General features: G+C 43.3%; 1 protein-coding gene and 1 long non-coding RNA gene across 2 annotated transcripts; one reads left to right on the top strand and one right to left on the bottom strand.

Annotated features, from left to right (window-relative positions):
* Positions 1–2,790: 2,790 nt before the first annotated feature.
* Positions 2,791–6,754, top strand: LOC139540303 (carboxypeptidase A1-like). The gene is made up of 11 exons (XM_071344044.1): positions 2,791–2,867; positions 3,275–3,356; positions 3,540–3,674; positions 3,848–3,952; positions 4,224–4,325; positions 4,558–4,659; positions 4,819–4,929; positions 5,480–5,570; positions 5,779–5,978; positions 6,153–6,237; positions 6,433–6,754. Exons 1-11 carry the CDS (start codon positions 2,803–2,805, stop codon positions 6,618–6,620), a joined length of 1,266 nt encoding a protein of 421 aa, XP_071200145.1. The 5' UTR covers positions 2,791–2,802; the 3' UTR covers positions 6,621–6,754.
* A 9,912-nt stretch (positions 6,755–16,666) lies between these two features.
* On the bottom strand, positions 16,667–18,505 carry LOC139539286 (uncharacterized). The gene is made up of 3 exons (XR_011667916.1): positions 18,165–18,505; positions 17,397–17,671; positions 16,667–17,206 (listed from the first exon to the last, which is right to left on the bottom strand). It is a non-coding gene; the product is annotated as an uncharacterized lncRNA (long non-coding RNA).
* Between the last annotated feature and the right edge of the window lie 2,241 nt (positions 18,506–20,746).

Here is a 20,746-nt window from a genome sequence, read left to right on the forward strand (position 1 = left end):
GGGTTTGTCGAGATCAGTGTAGGAAGAAGTTGACTGGTCTGCACAGAGTCCTGACCTCAAACCCATCGAAAATCTCTGGGATGAATTGGAACGCCAACTGCGAGCCAGGCCTAATTGCCCAACATCAGTGCCTGACCTCACTAATGCTCTTGTGGCTGAATGGAAGCAAGTCCCCGCAGAAATGTTCCAACATCTAGTGGAAAGCCTTCCTAGAAGAGTGTAGGCTGTTATAGCAGCAAACGGGGGACCAACTCTGTATTAATACCCATGATTTTGGAAGGAGATATTCGACGAGCAGGTGTCCACATACTTTTGGTCATGTAGTGAATTTGAAATTGTATGTCAAAACTAAAGGACTTTAGTAACATAACAAAATGAGAAAATGCAAAAACGTGTTGTTTTAAAATGACTTCTAATTGAAAAGAAGCCCCCTGTGGGCGTGGGAAATATGGACCTGACAAATATTTCTAGGGAGTGATGTGGCTTCTTAAAGCAGTTTTGGTGTCTCTCTGTCTTCAAGGTTTGTGGCCTAACACATGTCTAAAGAGGTTCAGCAAGGTTTCCCAGGTCATGTGGTTTAGAAGGGTAATGGGTGTGATAAAACCATTGGATCATTTCACCTGGTTTAATGCACACATATGTTGGTTTGAATTAGTTAGATTGTTAAACAGCAAATAATCTTTGACATGAATGTCTTTAAAGGAGATGTGCAGGGCATGTAAAGTGTTGGTCCGATGTTTCATGAGCTGAAATAAAAGATCCCAGAAATGTTCTATATGCACAACAAGCTAATTTCTCTCAAATGTTGTGCACAAATTAGTTTACAACCCTGTTAGAGAGCATTCCTCTTTTGCCAAGATAATCCATCCACCAGACATGTGTCACGCTCAGATCTGTTTCACCTGTTCTTGTGATTGTCTCCACCCCATCCAGGTGTCGCTTATTTTCCCCAGTGTATTTATCCCTGTGTTTCCTGTCTCTCTATGCAAGTTCGTCTTGTATGTTTTCAAGTCAACCAGCGTGGTTTTTACCGTGCTCCTGTTTGCTATTCTCTTTTTCTAGTCTTCCCGCTGTTGACCCTTGCTTGTTTTTCTGGACTCCGTACCCGCCTGCCTGACCCTTCTGCCTGCCCTGACATCGAGCCTGTCTGCCACTCTTTACCTCTTGGACTAAGAATCTGGTTTTGACCTTTTGCCTGTCCACGACCATTCTCTTTCATACTCCTTTTGGATATTAATAAACAAAGACTCTAACCATCTGCCTCCTGTGTCTGCATCTGGGTCTAACCTTGTGCCATTATAGGTGTGGCATATCAAGAAGCTGATTAAACAGCATGATTATTACACAGGTGCACCTTGTGCTGGGGACAATAAAAGGTCACACAGCACAATGCCACTGATATCTCAAGTTTTGAGGGAGTCTCAAATGTATATGCTGACTGGAGGAATGTCCACAAAAGCTGTTGTCAGAGAATTGATTGTTAATTTCTCTACCATATTCCACCTCCAATGTCGTTTTAGAGAATTTTGCAGTACGTCCATTGGCCTCACAACCGCAAACCACATGTAACCACGACAGCCAAGGACCTCCTCTTCCGGCTTCTTCATCTGCAGGATAATCTGACACCAGCCACCCGGACAGCTGATGAAACAGGAGTTTTTCTGTCTGTAATAAAGCCCTTTTGTGGGGAAAAACTAATTCTGATTGGCTGGGCCTGGCTCCCTAGTGGGTGGGCCTGGCTCCCAAGTGGGTGGGCCTATGCCCTCCCAGCCCGACCCAAGGCTGCGCCTTTCCAGTCATGTGAAATCCATAGATCAGAGCCAAATTTATTTAAATTGACTGATTATCTTATATGAACTGTAACTCAGTATAATCATAAAAATTGTTGCGTTTATATTTTTGTTCAGTTTATAAACACATTCAAACAGAATAAAACAAACAAACAAACAAAATGCTATTCGATGTAAGTCATTGAGTTCATTTATTCCTCTTCTCATAATAAATGTTCACTCCATTTTCTCTTTTCCCTTGTTTTGCTTTAAATTAATCTGCATGTTCCTCTCCTCTCTTCTTTGACAGCTGGATGTGTGTGGATGCACAACACACACACACACACACATAACATGTACACACATGCATACTGACGCCACGCATGCACGCATGCACGCACACACACACACACACACACACACACACACACACACACACACACACACACACACACACACACACACACACACACACACACACACACACACACACACACACACACACACACACACACACAGAGAAAATGTGTATTTTTATTAGTTATTCACCGTGTATTTATTCCTAGTGTCACTATTTCTTTTTTTTTAACATCATCTTTAACTCTGCATTGATGGAAAATGACCCGTAAGTAAGCAATTCACTGTTAGTCTACACCTGTTCTCTAATTAGGCCCAGCCTTTGGATCTTTGGTTTCCCTAGATTTGACTACTATATTGTCATCACTACATCCAATGGATTTAGATACTGTTTTCAAGCTAATTTCTGCAGCATTAGTAAAGATGTGACCAATACATGTTGATGATTTCATTTCTGTGCTGTTTGTAACTATCCTGGTAGATTGATTGATAACCTGAACCAGGTTGCAGGCACTAGTTACAGATTGAAGCTTCCTCTTGACTGGGCAGCATGATGAAAGCCAGTCAATATTTAAATCACCCAGAAAATATACCCCTCTGTTGATATCACATACATTATCAAGCTTTTCACACACGTTATCCATATACTGACTGTTAGCAGTTGGTGATTTACACGATGAAGGGGCTGCTTGTTTTGACTGCGCTGTTTGCGGCCGTTTTCGGCAAGGAGACTTTTGAGGGGTGAGTGGACACACCAATATTTGGTGTCATGTTTGATATATCACCAGTAGTTGCTATGTAAAGATTGAGGAGCCATAGGAAGGGTAGTAATGCCATATGTCATGCTTGCCCCTGTGATTCTGGAGACATGAGTTGCTTCTTTAGACTGAACGACAGTCAGGCTTTATTACTTTACAATAATCACTTCAACTGAATCATTAGAAATGACTACTCATGGGGGGAACGGACAGATATCTTCAATGATAACTGTAAAGAGGAAGCAAAGCTTATGGTTAATGTTGAATAAAACGGTAAGTGATGCTGTAAGCAGGCGTTTAGCCACAGTCTTTGTTGGGTAACATTTTTCTCTCCCTTTCTCAACTCCAAGCATAGTTGTTGAAAGCTGAATGTTTCTCCTGTCTTTGTAGGGACCAGGTCCTTCGTATCACTGCGAGGGATGAGGTCCAGCTCACTCTTCTGAAGGATCTGTCTGAGATGGAATATCTCCAGGTGTGTGACATGATCATCACCACTGTAGAGCCTTGACCAGGCCATTTCCCTTTCACTATAGCTGCTCAAAACACTTATATCGGCATACATTTTAGTCCAGGACTAGGCTTAATCTGCGTCTGGGAGACCGGCCCATTGTGTTGGTTTGTTGACCTAACGTGTCATTCCTCTCCTCTGTCCCAGTTGGATGTGTGGATGGAGACCACTGACCTCCCCACTTCAGTGGACATCAGAGTTCCGTTCACCAGCCTGCAGACCGTCAAGGCCTTCCTGGAGACCGAGGACATTGAGTACTTCATCATGATCAAGGACCTGCAGGTAGGACTGCTTTCTGAGTCAGGGAGAAAGTTACTGAGGTCAGGGTGATTACTTAAGTCTTACTTCATCTTGGCTGATCTTGAAATGTGTAAATCCATGTCATGACTTACAGTAAATAAATAAGATGGTTGAATAAGCCTTGTAGTGACTTTTGACTGCCCTTTTGCCCACAGGTTATGCTGGATGAGGAGAAGGAGCAGATGCTGAGTTCTGCCCGTGCCACTGCCCCCAGAACCAGTGATGACTACGACTACTCCAACTACCACACCATAGCCGACGTAAGTTCTGTATCCCGAAACGCAAGCGGCAAGGAGAAATGGGACAGCCCATTTCACATGACCACTCAGAGCAGCACACATTCAGGCAGACACTGTTAACTGTTATCATAAGATCCACATAAGAGTGACATGACAGTGACATGGTCTGACATGACACCTAGAGAATTGTTTGAGTTGACTGTAACATCCCTCTCTCTCTCTCTCTCTCTCTCTCTCTCTCTCTCTCTCTCTCTCTCTCTCTCTCTCTCTCTCTCTCTTTCCCTCTCTCCAGATCTACGCTTTCCAGGACATGCTGGTGGCTGAGAATCCCAACCTGGTCAGCAAGATCGTGATTGGCCAGAGCTACCAGGGACGCCCCCTGAATGTGCTCAAGGTAAGTCCCTGACCACAGTGGGCCTTGTCATATTACTAACTAGTACTCTTTACACGTGAAATATACATCTAATAGAGACAAACAAGCCTAGTTTTTGCCTGATCCTGGATGAGCCACCAATTTTTGGTACATGTTAATTAAGTGCTTGGTTGTATGTTAAATGTCTCACGTTTACAGTATTTGAGGATTATGGTAGATGTTCTTTACACCCCCCTCCTTCTCTCTTTTCTAGTTCAGCACTGGTGGAACCAACAAACCTGGTATCTGGCTTGACACTGGAATCCACTCCAGGGAATGGGTCACACAGGCTAGCGGCACCTGGTTCGCCAAGAAGGTGCATCAGCACTAACTTCCTGACAGTCTTTAAACCTTTCCCCTCTCTTCATCTACTCATCTGTTCACCAAACCACTGTATCACTCTCACTATTACTCACTATGTATGGGCAGTCATGATTGAAGATTTATGATATTATTTTTCTGTTTCAATGTCCAGATTGTGACCGACTACGGACGTGACCCCGCCCTCACCGCCATCCTGGACAAGATGGACATCTTCCTGGAGATTGTGACCAACCCTGACGGCTACTACTACACGCACACTAGCGTGAGTCGCTCACAACAGAAAATGTGTCATTTACGGTACATTTTAGGTTAATGTTCCGTACTTGATCGCTATGATTACTAAATGTCAGATTTTGTTTACATCATGTTATATCGCTCCACCTCTTTGATTATTAACTACATGTTACACGTGTGCGTGATCTGAACCTCTTATACAGATGTAAGATCTTAATTTGAGCCAGTTTCCTACAGCATGAAAATAATCCTACAGCAACAGGAAATTTGAATAATTGTGTGGATTATAATTAATGGACATTTTTGTAAGGGTTGATATGTTTTTTGCAATCGAAAATTAATCTGAAATGTCAAAGTGGAAATTAGAAACTTCAGAAGTCTTTTCAAACCTCAAATACTCTGCACATTTTTTATTTCCTGCGTTGCAGGAAAGTTCTCCTGCTGCAGGATGATCAAATGAAGATCCTACATCTGTACCGAATATCAACTATCGAATCTAACTTTCACAAACCTCAGTGTTGTATCCTGTTTTGTCATTTGACTTCGCTCTGACATCATCAACCTTTCATGTTCCACAGAACCGTATGTGGCGTAAGACCAGGAAGCCCAACCCTGGCTCTTCCTGCATTGGAACTGACCCCAATAGAAACTGGGATGCTGGTTTTGGAGGTATATTTTCCAGTTCACTTGAATGTTGACTCAAATACAAAAGAGTCAGATGTCACAAACTCAAATCTTAATTTTTTGTCAAATAAAGAGGTATCTCCTTGCAACTGGTGAGACAGTATTTTACTGTGGGAAATGTGCATTGTTATTTTTTAGTCTGGCACTAATCTTTTTTTATCCTTTTGTCTATCTCCTCTGTTATCTTTGTTAGGTCCCGGTGCCAGTGACAGCCCCTGCTTTGAGACTTACCGTGGACCCAAGGCTAACTCTGAGTCTGAGGTCAAGTCCATCGTGGACTTTGTCAAGTCTCATGGCAACCTGAAGGCTTTCGTGTCCATCCATTCCTATTCCCAGATGCTCCTCTACCCCTATGGTTACACCAGGACCCCCTGCAAGGACGAGAGCGAACTGGTGAGTTCAGCATCCATCAACTAGTTGTCTTTGACATGTTTGGTAACAACTTGTGGCATCCGTGCCTATAGGCAGCACCCTGCTTGCATTCTCCACTACATGTGGCCTCAGCAGGGGAAGTGTGGCTACAACAGGATACTTTAACATTACGTTACTTGTATTATCTGCCCACAGCACAACCTGGCCAGGAAGGCTATCACTGATCTGGCTTCCCTGTACGGAACCTCCTACAGATACGGCAGCATAATCAACACCATCTGTAAGTGTCAAAACCCGGCTTAACCTATTCATTGCTTTAAATGGATCCCATCGCATGCCATTCCAGTCCACTCTAGTCCACCACGGTCTATCAACATGAGCACACTCCATCTGAATAATAGAAACAATGCTGGTATATACTCTGACATTAATACAGAAAATATTGTAAATTCCCTTTTTTACTTGTCAATTCCAGATCAGGCTAGTGGTGGTACCATTGATTGGACCTACAACCAGGGCGTCAAGTACTCCTACACCTTTGAGCTGAGAGACACCGGTCGCTATGGTTTCATCCTGCCAGCTAATCAGATCCTTCCTACTGCCAAGGAGACTTGGCTGGCTCTGATGGCCATCATGGAGCATACCAAGGACAACACCAACTAGATGCGTCACCACGACAACCTACAGGATACTGTGTCATTGTACTGTTGTACATATATAGGAAAAGGTACCATTAAGTCTACCATGGCTCTTTCCAGGGCACAATGAGACCAATAAATGTCAACTGTTATACCTGATTTTGTCTATTTCATTTTTCATACTCTGCCAAGCTCTTTGGGTGATGCCAAAATGAAGCAGAGAGAAAGGTTGTTATGGTTGACGTAATCTCTCTTGGAGAGGTACAAACTGTATACGAAAACACATATTTGAACTTGTATGTCAAAAATAAAGGAGTTTAGTAACATAAGAAAATGCAAAAACATGTTTTTTTAAAATGTCTTCTAACTGAAAAGAAGTTCCCTGTGGGCGTGGGAAATATGGACCTGACAAATATTTCTAGGGAGTGATGTGGCTTCTAAAGCAGTTTTGGTGTCTCTCTGTCTCCAAGGCTTTTGGCTTGACCCGGTTGAATGTACAGGTATGGTGATTTGAATATAGTTAGAGTGTTAGATAAACGGCAAGTAATCTCTGACAGATTAATGTCTTTAAAGGAGACATATAGGACATGTGGGGGCATGTAAAATATAAACACAATCATTCTTAAACAATACATAACAAAATTGTTTGATGTAAGTCAGAGGTCACTTATTCCTTGTCTCTTTAATTTTTCAAATGTGAGTACCGTAATAGTCTAAAGGACTCTGACTCAGTCCTCAAAAAGGGTTGCGACAACCCTTGGGGGCATATCTTTTACAGTACAGAATACAAACACAGGCAAACTAAGCAAATGGAACAGTAAGGGAAAAAACAGAAAATCTGGTCCATTCTCATTGTCCTTCTCGGTATCTGCTCCAGAAATACTCACCATTAGTGTTACATCAGAGTTGGTGTGGGAAACAGAACAGCAGGAGAAAACATCAACTTACCGTAACTAACCAAGGTCAAAGGTGGTGGGCAAGGTGTGTGGCTACACTCTATTAGTTACGATGAAAGGAGCTGCTCATCTTGACTATGCTGTTTGTGGCCGTTATCGACAAGGAGACATTTGAGGGGTGAGTGATCATCACAAAGTACGGAAAGAAAGCACTTTGTAAAAAGTGCTTTATAAATACATTTTGATTGATTCAAGGAGGACATCTCTTACTCTGTAACAGTCAAGGACCTACAGGTAAAGGTGGACACCTTTCTGAGCTGGGGAGAGCTCATCTGCCTTTCTTACGCCATTCTTTAGTCATTGTTATTCTTCAAAAAGTCATAACTGTACAGACTATGACGCCACCAAAGTTATCCCCCCTGACAATCTAATTATTCTTGAAAGAACCGAGGAGAGCGATCAGTGATGTGAAACCTTTTGCCCCATTTATCTGAGGTTATGTTGGATGAGGAGTGGAGCAGATGCTGAGTGCTCATGCCGCTGAGCCCAGAGTACTGATGACTACACCAAATACCAGGTCAGTACCCAATACCACAGCCAGGAAAGCCTCAGCATCTATTATAACATCTATCATAACATTGTCATAAGATTGCAAAATAAAACGGTCATAGGACTGCATAACAACTTTGCAGAATCGAACTCTCTTGCACGGACTCTATGCACACACACTGGACTCTACCCACACACACATACTTACATTGACACCCCAACACACACACACACACTCACCACTTACGCTGCTGCAACTATTATCTATCCTGTTGCCTAGTCACTTTACCCCTACTTATATGTACAGTACATAGCTACCTCAATGACCTCGTACCCCTGCACATTGACTCGGTACTGGTACTCCCTGTATATAGCCATCTTATTTTCTATTCCCTGTATATAGCCATGTTATTTTAAATTGTTATTCACTGTGTATTTATTCCTAGTGCCACTATTTCTATTTTTCATGATTTATTTTCTGTTATCTTTAACTCTGCATTGTTGGAAAAGGACCAGTAAATGAGCATTTATCTGTTAGCTTACACATGTTGTCTACGGAGCATGTGACAAATAGCATTTTATTTTATTTGATAACTCTGTCATAAGACGGCATAATAACACTGTCATAAGACTGCATAATAACACTGTCATAAGATTGAATAATAACACTGTCATAACAATGTTATCAGGCCTGTGTTAAAACTCCAGTCCTCAGAGTTCTTTGATTCTAATGTGAGATTCTCTTACTAGCTCGATCGCAATAGATCTACACTTTCCAGGACATGGTGGCTCAGAACCCCAACCTGGTCAGCAAGATCGTGATTGGCCAGAGCTTTGAGGGCCGCCCTCTGAATGTACTCTTAAGTCTTGTCAGTTTTCAATACTTTTTTTGGTGTTTGAAGATTACCAGGATTTTCTTTGGACTCCACTTCTCTCTCTCATAGTTCAGCACTGGAGGCACCAACTGTCCTGGCATCTCGATCATTACTGGAATCCACTCCAGAGAATGGGTCACTCAGGTTAGCAGCACCTGGTTCGCCAAAAGGTGATTCACTTCTAGTCTCTTTCCTACCAGTCAGAGCCCCTGTTTTGAATTTCCCCACATGCTCATGAGTCACAATGCAAACTCCAGTTTGCTGCTAAGAATTTAAAAAAAAGTATAATGAAGGCAATAGGGTAATTACAGTCTATTTGCTATGATAACATATTATTATTATTAAGGGAGTTAAGTCTCAACTGATCGGTAGAAATTACATTAAAATCAACCTACAAAGCCATTCTACAGCAGAGACTTTTACTGGCCCAACGGCAATGGACAAGGGTGAACAACTCCGTCCTCGGAGGCCCGAATTAGACCTGGGAGACTAGGTATGTGCACTGGGCTACTAAGGACATTGTGATGATCAATCAATCAATCAATGAGCAGGATTTGGGCCCTTGAGGGCAGGAGTTGAGTATCCCTGGCATTAAGGGGTAGGTGGGTCCCCCTTTCACAAAGCGGCACAGGGGCCGTGGTAATCAAATAAGTCGACTTTGATGGAGTTGGGGGGTGAATAAGGCTGAGGGTTATTTCTATGGTCGGCTGCTCTGGGATCTGGCACTTTCAGAGCCGGCCAGGGATGATTCCCGTCGACTCGTCCGAGCACTGGATGCTTTGGAGTGGGCACTGCTGGGTGGACATGCGGCTGCTGAATCGGCCTGGGAAAGAGAGAAACACACACAATCACACATCAATGATAAGTAACTTGCAGGACCCCTCCTCTGTTTGTTCTACATGTTATTGCCATCTACTGGTAAGTTGTTAGTTACTACACGATGCAACAGAAGGGCTAATTCTCCCCAGTTCTATCAACTTTTCTATATCCATCTACTCTCATTCTCAACATACACGATGATGATCTTACCCGAGACATATTTCTGCACACGATTAGGGTTAAGGGGATCCCATTATTTACATTACAGTGAGGCAAACAAATGGATGATCAAACATGTCTGTGGATATTTTACTAGTGTATAGAATTCAGACTTAATGTGAGTTAGTATTATTTCCTATGATGTTAGTTATTTCAGTGAAGTATGGATTCATTGTTCGCAACAGGGTTGTGATTGGGTAATTGTATGCGGAGGAGAAAATAGAGATATTAGAACATTACATAGAAAAAAAGAAAAAGACCATCAGGAGCAAACAGGTCCTATACAATGAGAATACCAAACAATAGGAACACCTTCTTGATATTGAGATGCACCCACCCTTTTGCCCTCAGAACAGCTTCAAGGCTTGAAGGCTTTCGTGTCCAAAGATATCATAACTGCCATCGATAAAAGCCAATACTGTGCAGCCGTCTTCATCGACCTGGCCAAGGCTTTCGACTCTGTCAATCACCGCATTCCTATCAGCAGACTCAACAGCCTTGGTTTCTCAAATTACTGCCTCGCCTGGTTCACCAACTACTTCTCAGATAGAGTTCAGTGTGTCAAATCGGAGGGCCTGTTGTCCGGACCTCTGGCAGTCTCTATGGGGATGCCACAGGGTTCAATTCTCGGGATGACTCTTTTCTCTGTATACATCAATTATGTCGCTCTTGGTGCTGGTGATTCTCTGATCCACCTCTACGCAAACGACACCATTCTGTATACTTCTGGCCCTTCTTTGGACACTGTTAAAAAACCTCCAGACGAGCTTCAATGCCAAACAACACTCCTACTGTGGCCTCCAACTGCTTTTAAATGCAAGCAAAACTAAATGCATGCTCTTCAACCGATCCCTGCCCGCACCCGCCCGCCTGTCTAGCATCACTACTCTGGACAGTTCTGACTGTTCTGATATGTGGACAACAACAAATACCTAGGTGTCTGGTTAGACTGTAAACTCTCCTTCCAGACTCACATTAAGCATCTCCAATCCAAAATTAAATCTAGAATCGGCTTCCTATTTCGCAACAAAGCATCCTTCACTCATGCTGCCAAACATACCCTCGTAAAACTGACTATCCTACCGATCCTTGACTTAGCCGATGTCATTTACAGAAGAGCCTCCAACAATCTACTCAGCAAATTGGATGCAGTCTATCACAGTGCCATCCGTTTCGTTACCAAAGCCCCATACACTATCCACCACTGCGACCTGTATGCTCTCGTTGGCTGGCCCTCGCTTCATATTCGTCACCAAACCCACTGGCTCAAGGTCATCTATAAGTCTTTGCTAGGTAAAGCCCCGCCTTATCTCAGCTCACTGGTCACCATAGCAGCACCCACCCATAGCACGTGCTCCAGCAGGTATATTTCACTGGTCATCCCCAAAGCCAACTCCTCTTTTGGCCGCCTTTTCTTCCAGTTCTCTGCTGCCAATGACTGGAACGAATTGCAAAAATCACTGAAGCTGGAGTCATATATCTCCCTCACTAACTTAAACATCAGCTGTCTGAGCAGCTTACTGATCATTGCACCTGTACACAGCCCATCTGTAAATATCCCACCTAACTACCTCATCCCCATATTGTTATTTATTTTTTGCTCCATTACACTCCAGTATCTCTACTTGCACATTCATCTTCTGCACATCTATCACTCCAGTTTTTAATAGCTAAATTGTAATTATTTCGCCACTATAGCCTTTTTATTGCCTTACCTCCCTAATCCCTAACTACATTTGCACACACTGTATATAGACATTTGCTATTGTGTTATTGACTGTACGTTTATTTATCCCATGTGTAACTCTGTGTTGCTGTTTTTGTCGCACTGCTTTGCTTTATCTTGGCCAGGTCACAGTTGTAAATGAGAACTTGTTCTCAACTGGCCTACCTGGTTAAATAAAGGTTAAATAAAAAAATAACTGGTATCGTCCCGGCCCTAATCTGAGTCCTTTGGCACTAGTAACCAAGCCTATAACATTTGAATAACATGAGTTGTGGAATAATACCTGTGTCCAACCTTGTTCTCACATGTTGATATTTAGGGTTTTGGGGTATTCTCTTTTTCATGTACTGTGAGATGGGGAATACACAAAAATGTGTGATTTGCTCTGTTGTCAATGCACCCTTTACCAAGCTGTACAAAACATTAGGCATTGTGGAGAAAGAAGTGCTGCTGGATATGTACGGCACAGTCCCCCTCCATAACTACACATATTTGGTTAGTAGAGACCCAAGAGAGTATTTTCCACTCCACTTTAGCTGAGTAGAAACATTCTCTCTACAGCCCAAAAATCTCAACACACCAGTGTCAACATAGTACTTTTTCATTACTGGTCTTTAAAAATGTTTCGCCACAATAAAAGTGTCCATTCATAAAAAATCCAGATCTTTTGAATGAGTAATCCACATTGGAATGTTTTGAAAAGCAGGCATTTATTTAGAAGAGTACCTCATTACCATGCAAACATGACATCATCATTTGTGCTGCTGGCAGAATATTTGTAGGCATATTACCCATGAAGGTTACGTTAGGCCACAGAGTCCCTAAACCCAGAGGCGCAACATGGCGAAACTTCCGGGAACGCTTGCAAAACAGACCTGAACATGTTATTACTCCAACCTTGTGAAAGTGACAAATTTACAAGTTTTAATTGGTCAAAAACATCTTTATCTCAAAAGAGGGGCTTTGATTTAATGGCCTGCACATGCACAGATCGGCTCGAGACGACCGTTAGACCCGATAACGTATTTCTACGCATGAGCTTAGCAAGCCAACGTCGACGTAACATTGCCTACAAGTGTGATCGGGGATTTCTATTGTTGAAGCAGCATCTTCATACTGTCCCGTCTTTGGTTAGGCTTTGGTTAGGCTGGAAAAACCCTGCATTTAACATTAGGCCTAACTCTAGCTAGCAATGTCTGACCCCGGACAAAGCAGTCCTGTACTACAGAAGCTGAATTGTTTGGTCATAGTCATACCTTTCCATGTTTACATGTTTATGAAATGTATCAGACATATCAGTGTGGATGACGGATCACCACCTCAAGCTGAACCTCGGCAAGACGGAGCTGCTCTTCCTCCCGGGGAAGGACTGCCCGTTCCATGATCTCGCCATCACGGTTGACAACTCCATTGTGTCCTCCTCCCAGAGTGCTAAGAACCTTGGCGTGATCCTGGACAACACCCTGTCGTTCTCAACTAACATCAAGACGGTGACCCGTTCCTGTAGGTTCATGCTCTACAACATTCGCAGAGTACGACCCTGCCTCACGCAGGAAGCGGCGCAGGTCCTAATCCAGGCACTTGTCATCTCCCGTCTGGATTACTGCAACTCGCTGTTGGCTGGGCTCCCTGCCTGTGCCATTAAACCCCTACAACTCATCCAGAACGCCGCAGCCCGTCTGGTGTTCAACTTTCCCAAGTTCTCTCACGTCACCCCGCTCCTCCGCTCTCTCCACTGGCTTCCAGTTGAAGCTCGCATCCGCTACAAGACCATGGTGCTTGCCTACGGAGCTGTGAGGGGAACGGCACCTCCGTACCTTCAGGCTCTGATCAGGCCCTACACCCAAACAAGGGCACTGCGTTCATCCACCTCTGGCCTGCTCGCCTCCCTACCTCTGAGGAAGTACAGTTCCCGCTCAGCCCAGTCAAAACTGTTCGCTGCTCTGGCACCCCAATGGTGGAACAAACTCCCTCACGACGCCAGGTCAGCGGAGTCAATCACCACCTTCCGGAGACACCTGAAACCCCACCTCTTTAAGGAATACCTAGGATAGGATAAAGTAATCCTTCTAACCCCCCCCCCCCTTAAAAGAGTTAGATGCACTATTGTAAAGTGGTTGTTCCACTGGATATCATAAGGTGAATGCACCAATTTGTAAGTCGCTCTGGATAAGAGCGTCTGCTAAATGACTTAAATGTAAATGTAAATGTAAATGTTTCAGTTCCTGTCAAGTCAGCCCAGAAAATGTGCTACGTTACGCTAGCTTGCTAATTAAAATACGTTTTTGCAGGCTAACATGCTAGTCACATCTCATTTGATGATTGAAGATCTAGCTTGCTAGCTAGCTAGCTTGCTAGCTAGCTATGATAGCAAAACTAGCTAATTTTCTTCATCAACTTGCTAGCCAGCTGGCCCTTGATCAATCAATCAATCAAATGTATTTATAAAGCCCGTCTTACATCAGCTGATGTCACAAAGTGCTGTACAGAAACCCAGCCTAAAACCTCAAAAAGCAAGCATGACTTACTTTCACTACATTACACATAAGAGTCATTGGAAGAGGGCGTCTTCTGTACTGGGGAGTTTTGTTAAGAGCCCTGACGCTCGGTCTGCACATTAACACCCATCGCTTGCGGTACGGTTTTGGACATATAAGGACCTTATCTTTCATATCAGCGAGAAATAATAAAAAACTAACGGTTAAATTGATACATTCCTTTAGTGTTAGGGTTCCCACACGGCCATATCTCCATGTTACAGTGCGTGTTTACTGAAGACAGACGGAAGACGAGGGAAAACTTGTGCTAATTCAACTGAACAAAAATGTCAAACGGAACATTCAACCATTTCAAAGATCTTACTGAGTTACAGTTCATAAAAGGAAATCAGTCAATTGAAATAAATGCATTGGGCCTAATCTATGGATTTCACATTACTGGGAATACAGATACAGTGGGGCAAAAAAGTATTTAGTCAGCCACCAATTGTGCAAGTTCTCCCACTTAATAAGATGAGAGAGGCCTGTAATTTTCATCACAGGTACACTTCAGCTATGACAGACAAAATGAGAAAAAAAATTCCAGAAAATCACATTGTAGGATTTTTAATGAATTTATTTGCAAATTATGGTGGAAAATAAGTATTTGGTCACCTACAAACAAGCAAGATTTCTGGCTCTCACAGACCTGTAACTTCTTCTTTAAGAGGCTCCTCTGTCCTCCACTCGTTACCTGTATTAATTAATGGCACCTCATTCCATTTAGTATGAGTTGGGTGGGTTGTCTATGTGTTGTTTTCTATGTTGGGGTTTTGTGCGTTCGGCCTGGTATGATTCTCAATCAGAGGCAGCTGTCAATCGTTGTCCCTGATTGATAATCATACTTAGGCAGCCGGGGTTTCACGTGTGGTTTGTGGGTGTTTCTATTTCGTGTCAGTGTTCGTGCCACACGGGACTGTTCGGTTAGATTATCTTTTGTTATTTTGTTTCGTGTAGTGTTCAGTTTATTGTGAATAAAACATGGACACTTTCCACTCTGCGTTTTGGTCCGATCCATCCTCCTCCTCAGACGAGGAGGAGAACAATCGTAACAACTATTAGCAACAGAAAACGAAAATCTGTGTTCTTACTGGACAAATTCTGGTAGTACCTAATCCTTCCTTTTTCAAAACATGTTGGGCGTCCCACTTAATTCAGAGGAACTGAAGTTCCTTTAATCAGACAGGTTAAGTCAGTTAAATATCCTTATTTGCACTGATGTCTTGGTGACTTGCTCTGCCTATTGGCTCCTATCTGCCAAAGGTTCTGATGTGGAAGACCAACTTTGATGCGTTTGACTACCGGGAGGTCCAGTGGGCCACTCAAAGACATTCAGAGTCTTGTCCCGAAGCTACTCCTGCGTTGTCTTGGCTGTGTGCTTAGTGTTGTTGTCCTGCTGGAAGGTGAACCTTCACCCCATTCTGAGGTCCTGAGCGCTCTGGAGCAGGTTTTCATCAACGGTCTCTCTGTACTTTGCTCTGTTCATCTTTCCCTCAATCCTGACTAGTCTCCCAGTCCCTGCCACTGAAAAACAACCACACAGCATGATGCTGCCAGCAACACCATGCTTCACCGTAGGGATGGTATTGGCCAGGTGATGAGTGGTGCATGGTTTCCTACAGACGTGACGCTTGGCATTCAAAGAGTTCAATCTTGGTTTCATCAGACCAGAGAATCTTGTTTCTCATGGTCTGAGAATCATTTAGGTGACTGTTGGCAAACTCCAAGTGTGCTATCAAATGAAATTGTATTTGTCACATGCGCCTTACAGTGAAAGGCTTAGTTACAAGCCCTTAACCAACAATGCATTTTTTTTTTTTAAGTGTTAAGAAAATATTAACAAAATAAACAAAAGTAAACAATAAATAAATAAACAAAATAAGAAAATATACAAATAACAAATAATTAAAGAGCAACAATAAAAGAACAGCACGAGGCTATATACTGTTACCGGTACCGTTACAGAGTCAATGTGTGGGGAAACAGGTTAGTCAAGGTAGTTGAGATACAGTTTTTCTCAATTGCTTAGACACAATTCCTGGAACAACTCACCATTTTCTCAAATCTTCACACACAATTTTAAAAACTCTCACCCAACGGTACAAACATCTAACTTCTGGGTCCCAATTCAAACTTTGCCCTCAGACAACACACGCAAGCTGTCAAAAACAGACTACATGACTGTTTGTTCATTCAAAACACTGCTACCAAAATGTTTTGAACAGGTTTTCAGAGAAATCGTTTGGAACTTTGTAAAATCACAGCACTGACTATCCAGATGACCCTTTCAGGAACACCCTGGCGAGAGAAATTCAAAACAGTACTGTAACAAATACCTCCTACATTATTGGATAAGGGAATACTACTGTATATGCTGTTTTGGTCAAAAATCTGACCTTTGAAATGTCACACTGACAAAATATGTAAGGAAGAGTCCATGCACAGTAAAATACCCAATTTCCAAAAGCTTTATTTCTAAATGCAGCAAATGTACAGGTTACTCAGCATCAGAGTCAGAGTTCTCATCATCTCGTCTCAGGTCTGGGTCAGGCCATAATATCTCATCAACGTCACACATTATGTTTGCTCTTGCTAGGCAGTGTGGGAAAAATGTCCTTGTGTGCCTTAGAAAACCCTGGATAGACTCCACAGACACATCACCACAGGGGTCCTCCATTGCCTCCAAGAGGTTTTGCTGTGCGTAGGGGTTGTGGTCATACACTCTTCCGCCATGCTGAGAAAAATTCCTCAATTCGGATTCAGAAATGGGTGTTGCATGGACCCACTTTGACATGACGGTGGAGGACGCCACAATTGCTGATGGCTGCACATAGGGTGACGTTGCGTCCCCTCTGGCCAGGAACTTGTATGATGGCACGGTGACCAATGATGTTGCGCCCCCTTTTGTGCCTTTTTGTTAGGTTGAACCCTGCCTCGTCGATGAAGACGTAGTCCTGTGGGTCAGCCATGGCATCAAGCTCAAAGATTCTCTACAGAAGTAAAAAAAAACACACATTTTACTCTACTACAAATACAGTACTATAGTGTACTACTGTCCTGGAATGAAAGATTGTGTACTGCAGTTACTGTAACACATTACTATACAGTACTGTATTGATATGCTGGAGAGATGGGCCATACTCTACATACTGTAAGAATTCTGTACAGTACAGCAATTACCTGCACATATTGGAATCGTTGCTCCTTAACTCTGTTTGAATTCCTTTCAAAAGGCACACGGCACAGCTGCTTTGTCCTTATGTGGAACAATTTGGTCAATGGTGGTAATGCTGATGCTGTCAATTCCTTGGAAGACTACCTGGTCTTCAACTATTTGGGTTTGAAACTCCCTCAAACAGATGGCATTATTGGCAATCACCATATTCACCAGGGCAGTATCCTGCTCAGCTGTGAGAAGTCTCCGCCTACCTCCAACAGATGGTTGCCTCTCAGTTCTGCAAAAATGAAGTTTGACCATTACTGACCTATGGTCATCTATTACTGTGGTAAAAACTACACTGAGAAGAAAGTGGAGATTCAGTCTACATATACATTTTACATTTTAGTCATTTAGCAGACACTCTTATCCAGAGCGACTTACAGTATAGTGCATACATTTTTACATACTGAGACAAGGATATCCCTACCGGCCAAGAGCAGACGCTCTTATCCAGAGCGACTTACAGTAGAGTGCATACATTTTATAACATTTTTTTTTACATACTGAGACAAGGATATCCCTACCGGCCAAACCCTCCCTAACCCGGACGACGCTATGCCAATTGTGCGTCGCCCCACGGTTCTCCCGGTTGCGGCCGGCTGCGACAGAGCCTGGGCACGAACCCAGAGACTCTGGTGGCGCAGCTAGCACTGCGATGCAGTGCCCTAGACCACTGCGCCACCCGGGAGATGCACTACAACATCTACTGTTGTAACAAGGCAAATGACCTGTTTTCCCTTCTGAAAGTACGGACAATGGATGCAACTGTGTAACGGCTTAGGTTGGGTTGCACTAGCTGTCCAGCTTCTCTCATAGTCCTCCCATGTATGGGCACATGGTGAACTAGGGTGGCATGGATTTCATCTGAGATTACTTGACTTTGTTGTTGTTATTGTTGTTGTCGTCCTTATCCTCCTCCTCATCCTCTCTGTTGTCTTGCAACTTCGGCATTGATAGGATCCATTGTTCCAAAGCACATGGAGATGCCTCCAGGCCCTATTTATTGATTCTGCAATTCTGATTGGTGTGTTAACAATTTTGAGGCTTATACCCTGACTACACCGCTCGCGCAGCAACATTTATTTAAGAATCTATGTTATTCAATTATTGCACCCACACTGCTCGCGCGCACCAATGAGCATCTGCGTTACCAATGGCTAAAATAGAAGTCATTCCTATTTCTGACGCAGATCGCGCTGCAAGTCCTGCCTCTCCCATCTCCTCATTGGTTTATAGACCAGGTACCCACGTGCCATCTCCTCATTGGTTTTAGCCATGTGGGTGATTGAAAGACTAAATGTTTTGGCGGTTGTCGTGGTAATACTATGAAAGTGTAGATGCCAATCACCATATAAGTTCAAAGATGAAAAAGCCTGAAAGAAGGAGAGATGACATGAAACGATTCGGTGGACCGTTTTATGTGTGGACTAATTGTCGGAGAAGAGGACCTTGTGCATTTCAGGTAAAATAACAACTCAATGTTTATATCCCAGGACAAAATAGCTAGCAAGTGCAAGCTAACTAGTTAAATTGCCATAAATGTTTAATGCTTTTCGACCTGTCCCCAAATTAATGTCATTGGTTCAGAGTTTGTTTTGATATTTTAACCTGCGTGTCGTGATCACGTTTGGTGTAGGGGGACAAAATAAATGTTTGCGCGATAGTGCACGATGGCTCACGCACGCAGCCGGTTTGGGATCCGTGTCAGTGTTTGCACCTGGAGAAAGGTGTGCTCTTTGAGTTCAGGTTGTGATGACTTGAATTAATTATATTGAGAGCATGTGTTTGCTAAATGAATATATCGTGCAATGAATTATTTATTTGGCCACTTTTGTGTAAGGTTTTGCAGAAAGAGTTTGGAATATTGAAAGATGTGTGGAAACAGGTGAATAGTGTTTACGGTTATGGGAAATGTGTGTGTTTTTGGGAATGGTGTAAGGGTATGTTTTTTTTGCTACAGGAACCAGTTTTGGGGTTAAGCAAACGAGAAATACTGTAATATGTACATGTAGGTAGAGGTAAAGTGACTATGCATAGATAATAAACAGAGAGTAGCCACAGCGTAAAAATGCGGGCAGGGGGGGGGGTAAATTCAAATTGTCCAGATAGCCATTTGGCTGTTCAGGAGTCTTATGGCTTTGGGGTAGAAGCTGTTAAGAAGCCTTTTGGACCTAGACTTGGCGCTCCGATACCGCTTGCCGTGCAGTAGCAGAGAGAACAGTTTATGACTAGGGTGGCTGGAGTCTTTGGCCATTTTTATGGCCGTCCTCCTGGTATAGCGGTCCTGGATGGCAGGAAGCTTGGCCCCAGTGATGTATTCGGCTGTACGCACTACCCTCTGTAGTGCCTTGCGGTCGGAGGCCGAGCAGTTGCCATTCCAGGCATTGATGCAACCAGTCAGGATGCTCTCGATGGTGGAGCTGTAGAACTTTGAGGATCTAAGGAATGCCAAATATTTTCAGTCTCCTGAGGAGGAATAGGCATTGTTGTGCCCTCTTCATGACAGTCTTGGTGTGCTAGAACCATGTTAGTTTGTTGGTGATGTGGACACCAAGGAAATTGAAGCTCTCATCCTGCTCCACTACAGCCCATTGATGAAAATGGGGGCGTGCTCGACCCTTCTTTTCCTGTCGTCTCCTTTGTCTTGATCACGTTGAGGGAGAGCTTGTTATCCTGGCCTTACACTGCTAGGTCTCTGACCTTCTCCCTATAGGCTGTCTCGTCGTTTGGCCGTCATTGTAAATAAGAATTTGTTCTTAACTGACTTGCCTAGTTAAATAAAGGTTAAATAAATGATGGACAACAGGGAAAACATTCACATGTAAAGTCCACCAGGTGGCAATACAGGCCTGTGTTTAAATGTATCATTGTGGCTACAGTGTTGTAAAAACACTGAGAAAATCTCAATTGCATACTCCTCGCATCCTCGCTCCTCGTCTCCTTCTCAAAACCCATTGGAGGAGAAGGTCAGAGGGGAGGGACCTCTGGCTTTCTCATCCAATCGGTTTCGAGAAGGAGATGAGGAGAGAGTACGCTAGGAGTGTGCAATTGAGATCTTCCCTGTATGTTTTCTGCATGTAGGTGCACTGACCCACATGCACTCAATGGAGGTCACAATGCCAGGGAGGTATTCTGTAAACAGTACAGCAACACTGTACTGTTTACAGTTTTGCCCCATCCCCCCTTGGGATTGATGGCTCAGCTGAATCATTCAAATTCCTGGGGACCATCTTCTCACACAAACTCAAGTGGGAAGAAGACAACACACACACACGCACACACACGCACACACACACACACACACACACAC

The sequence above is a fragment of the Salvelinus alpinus genome, chromosome 15, assembly GCF_045679555.1.
Source record: "Salvelinus alpinus chromosome 15, SLU_Salpinus.1, whole genome shotgun sequence".
NCBI lineage: Eukaryota > Metazoa > Chordata > Actinopteri > Salmoniformes > Salmonidae > Salvelinus > Salvelinus alpinus.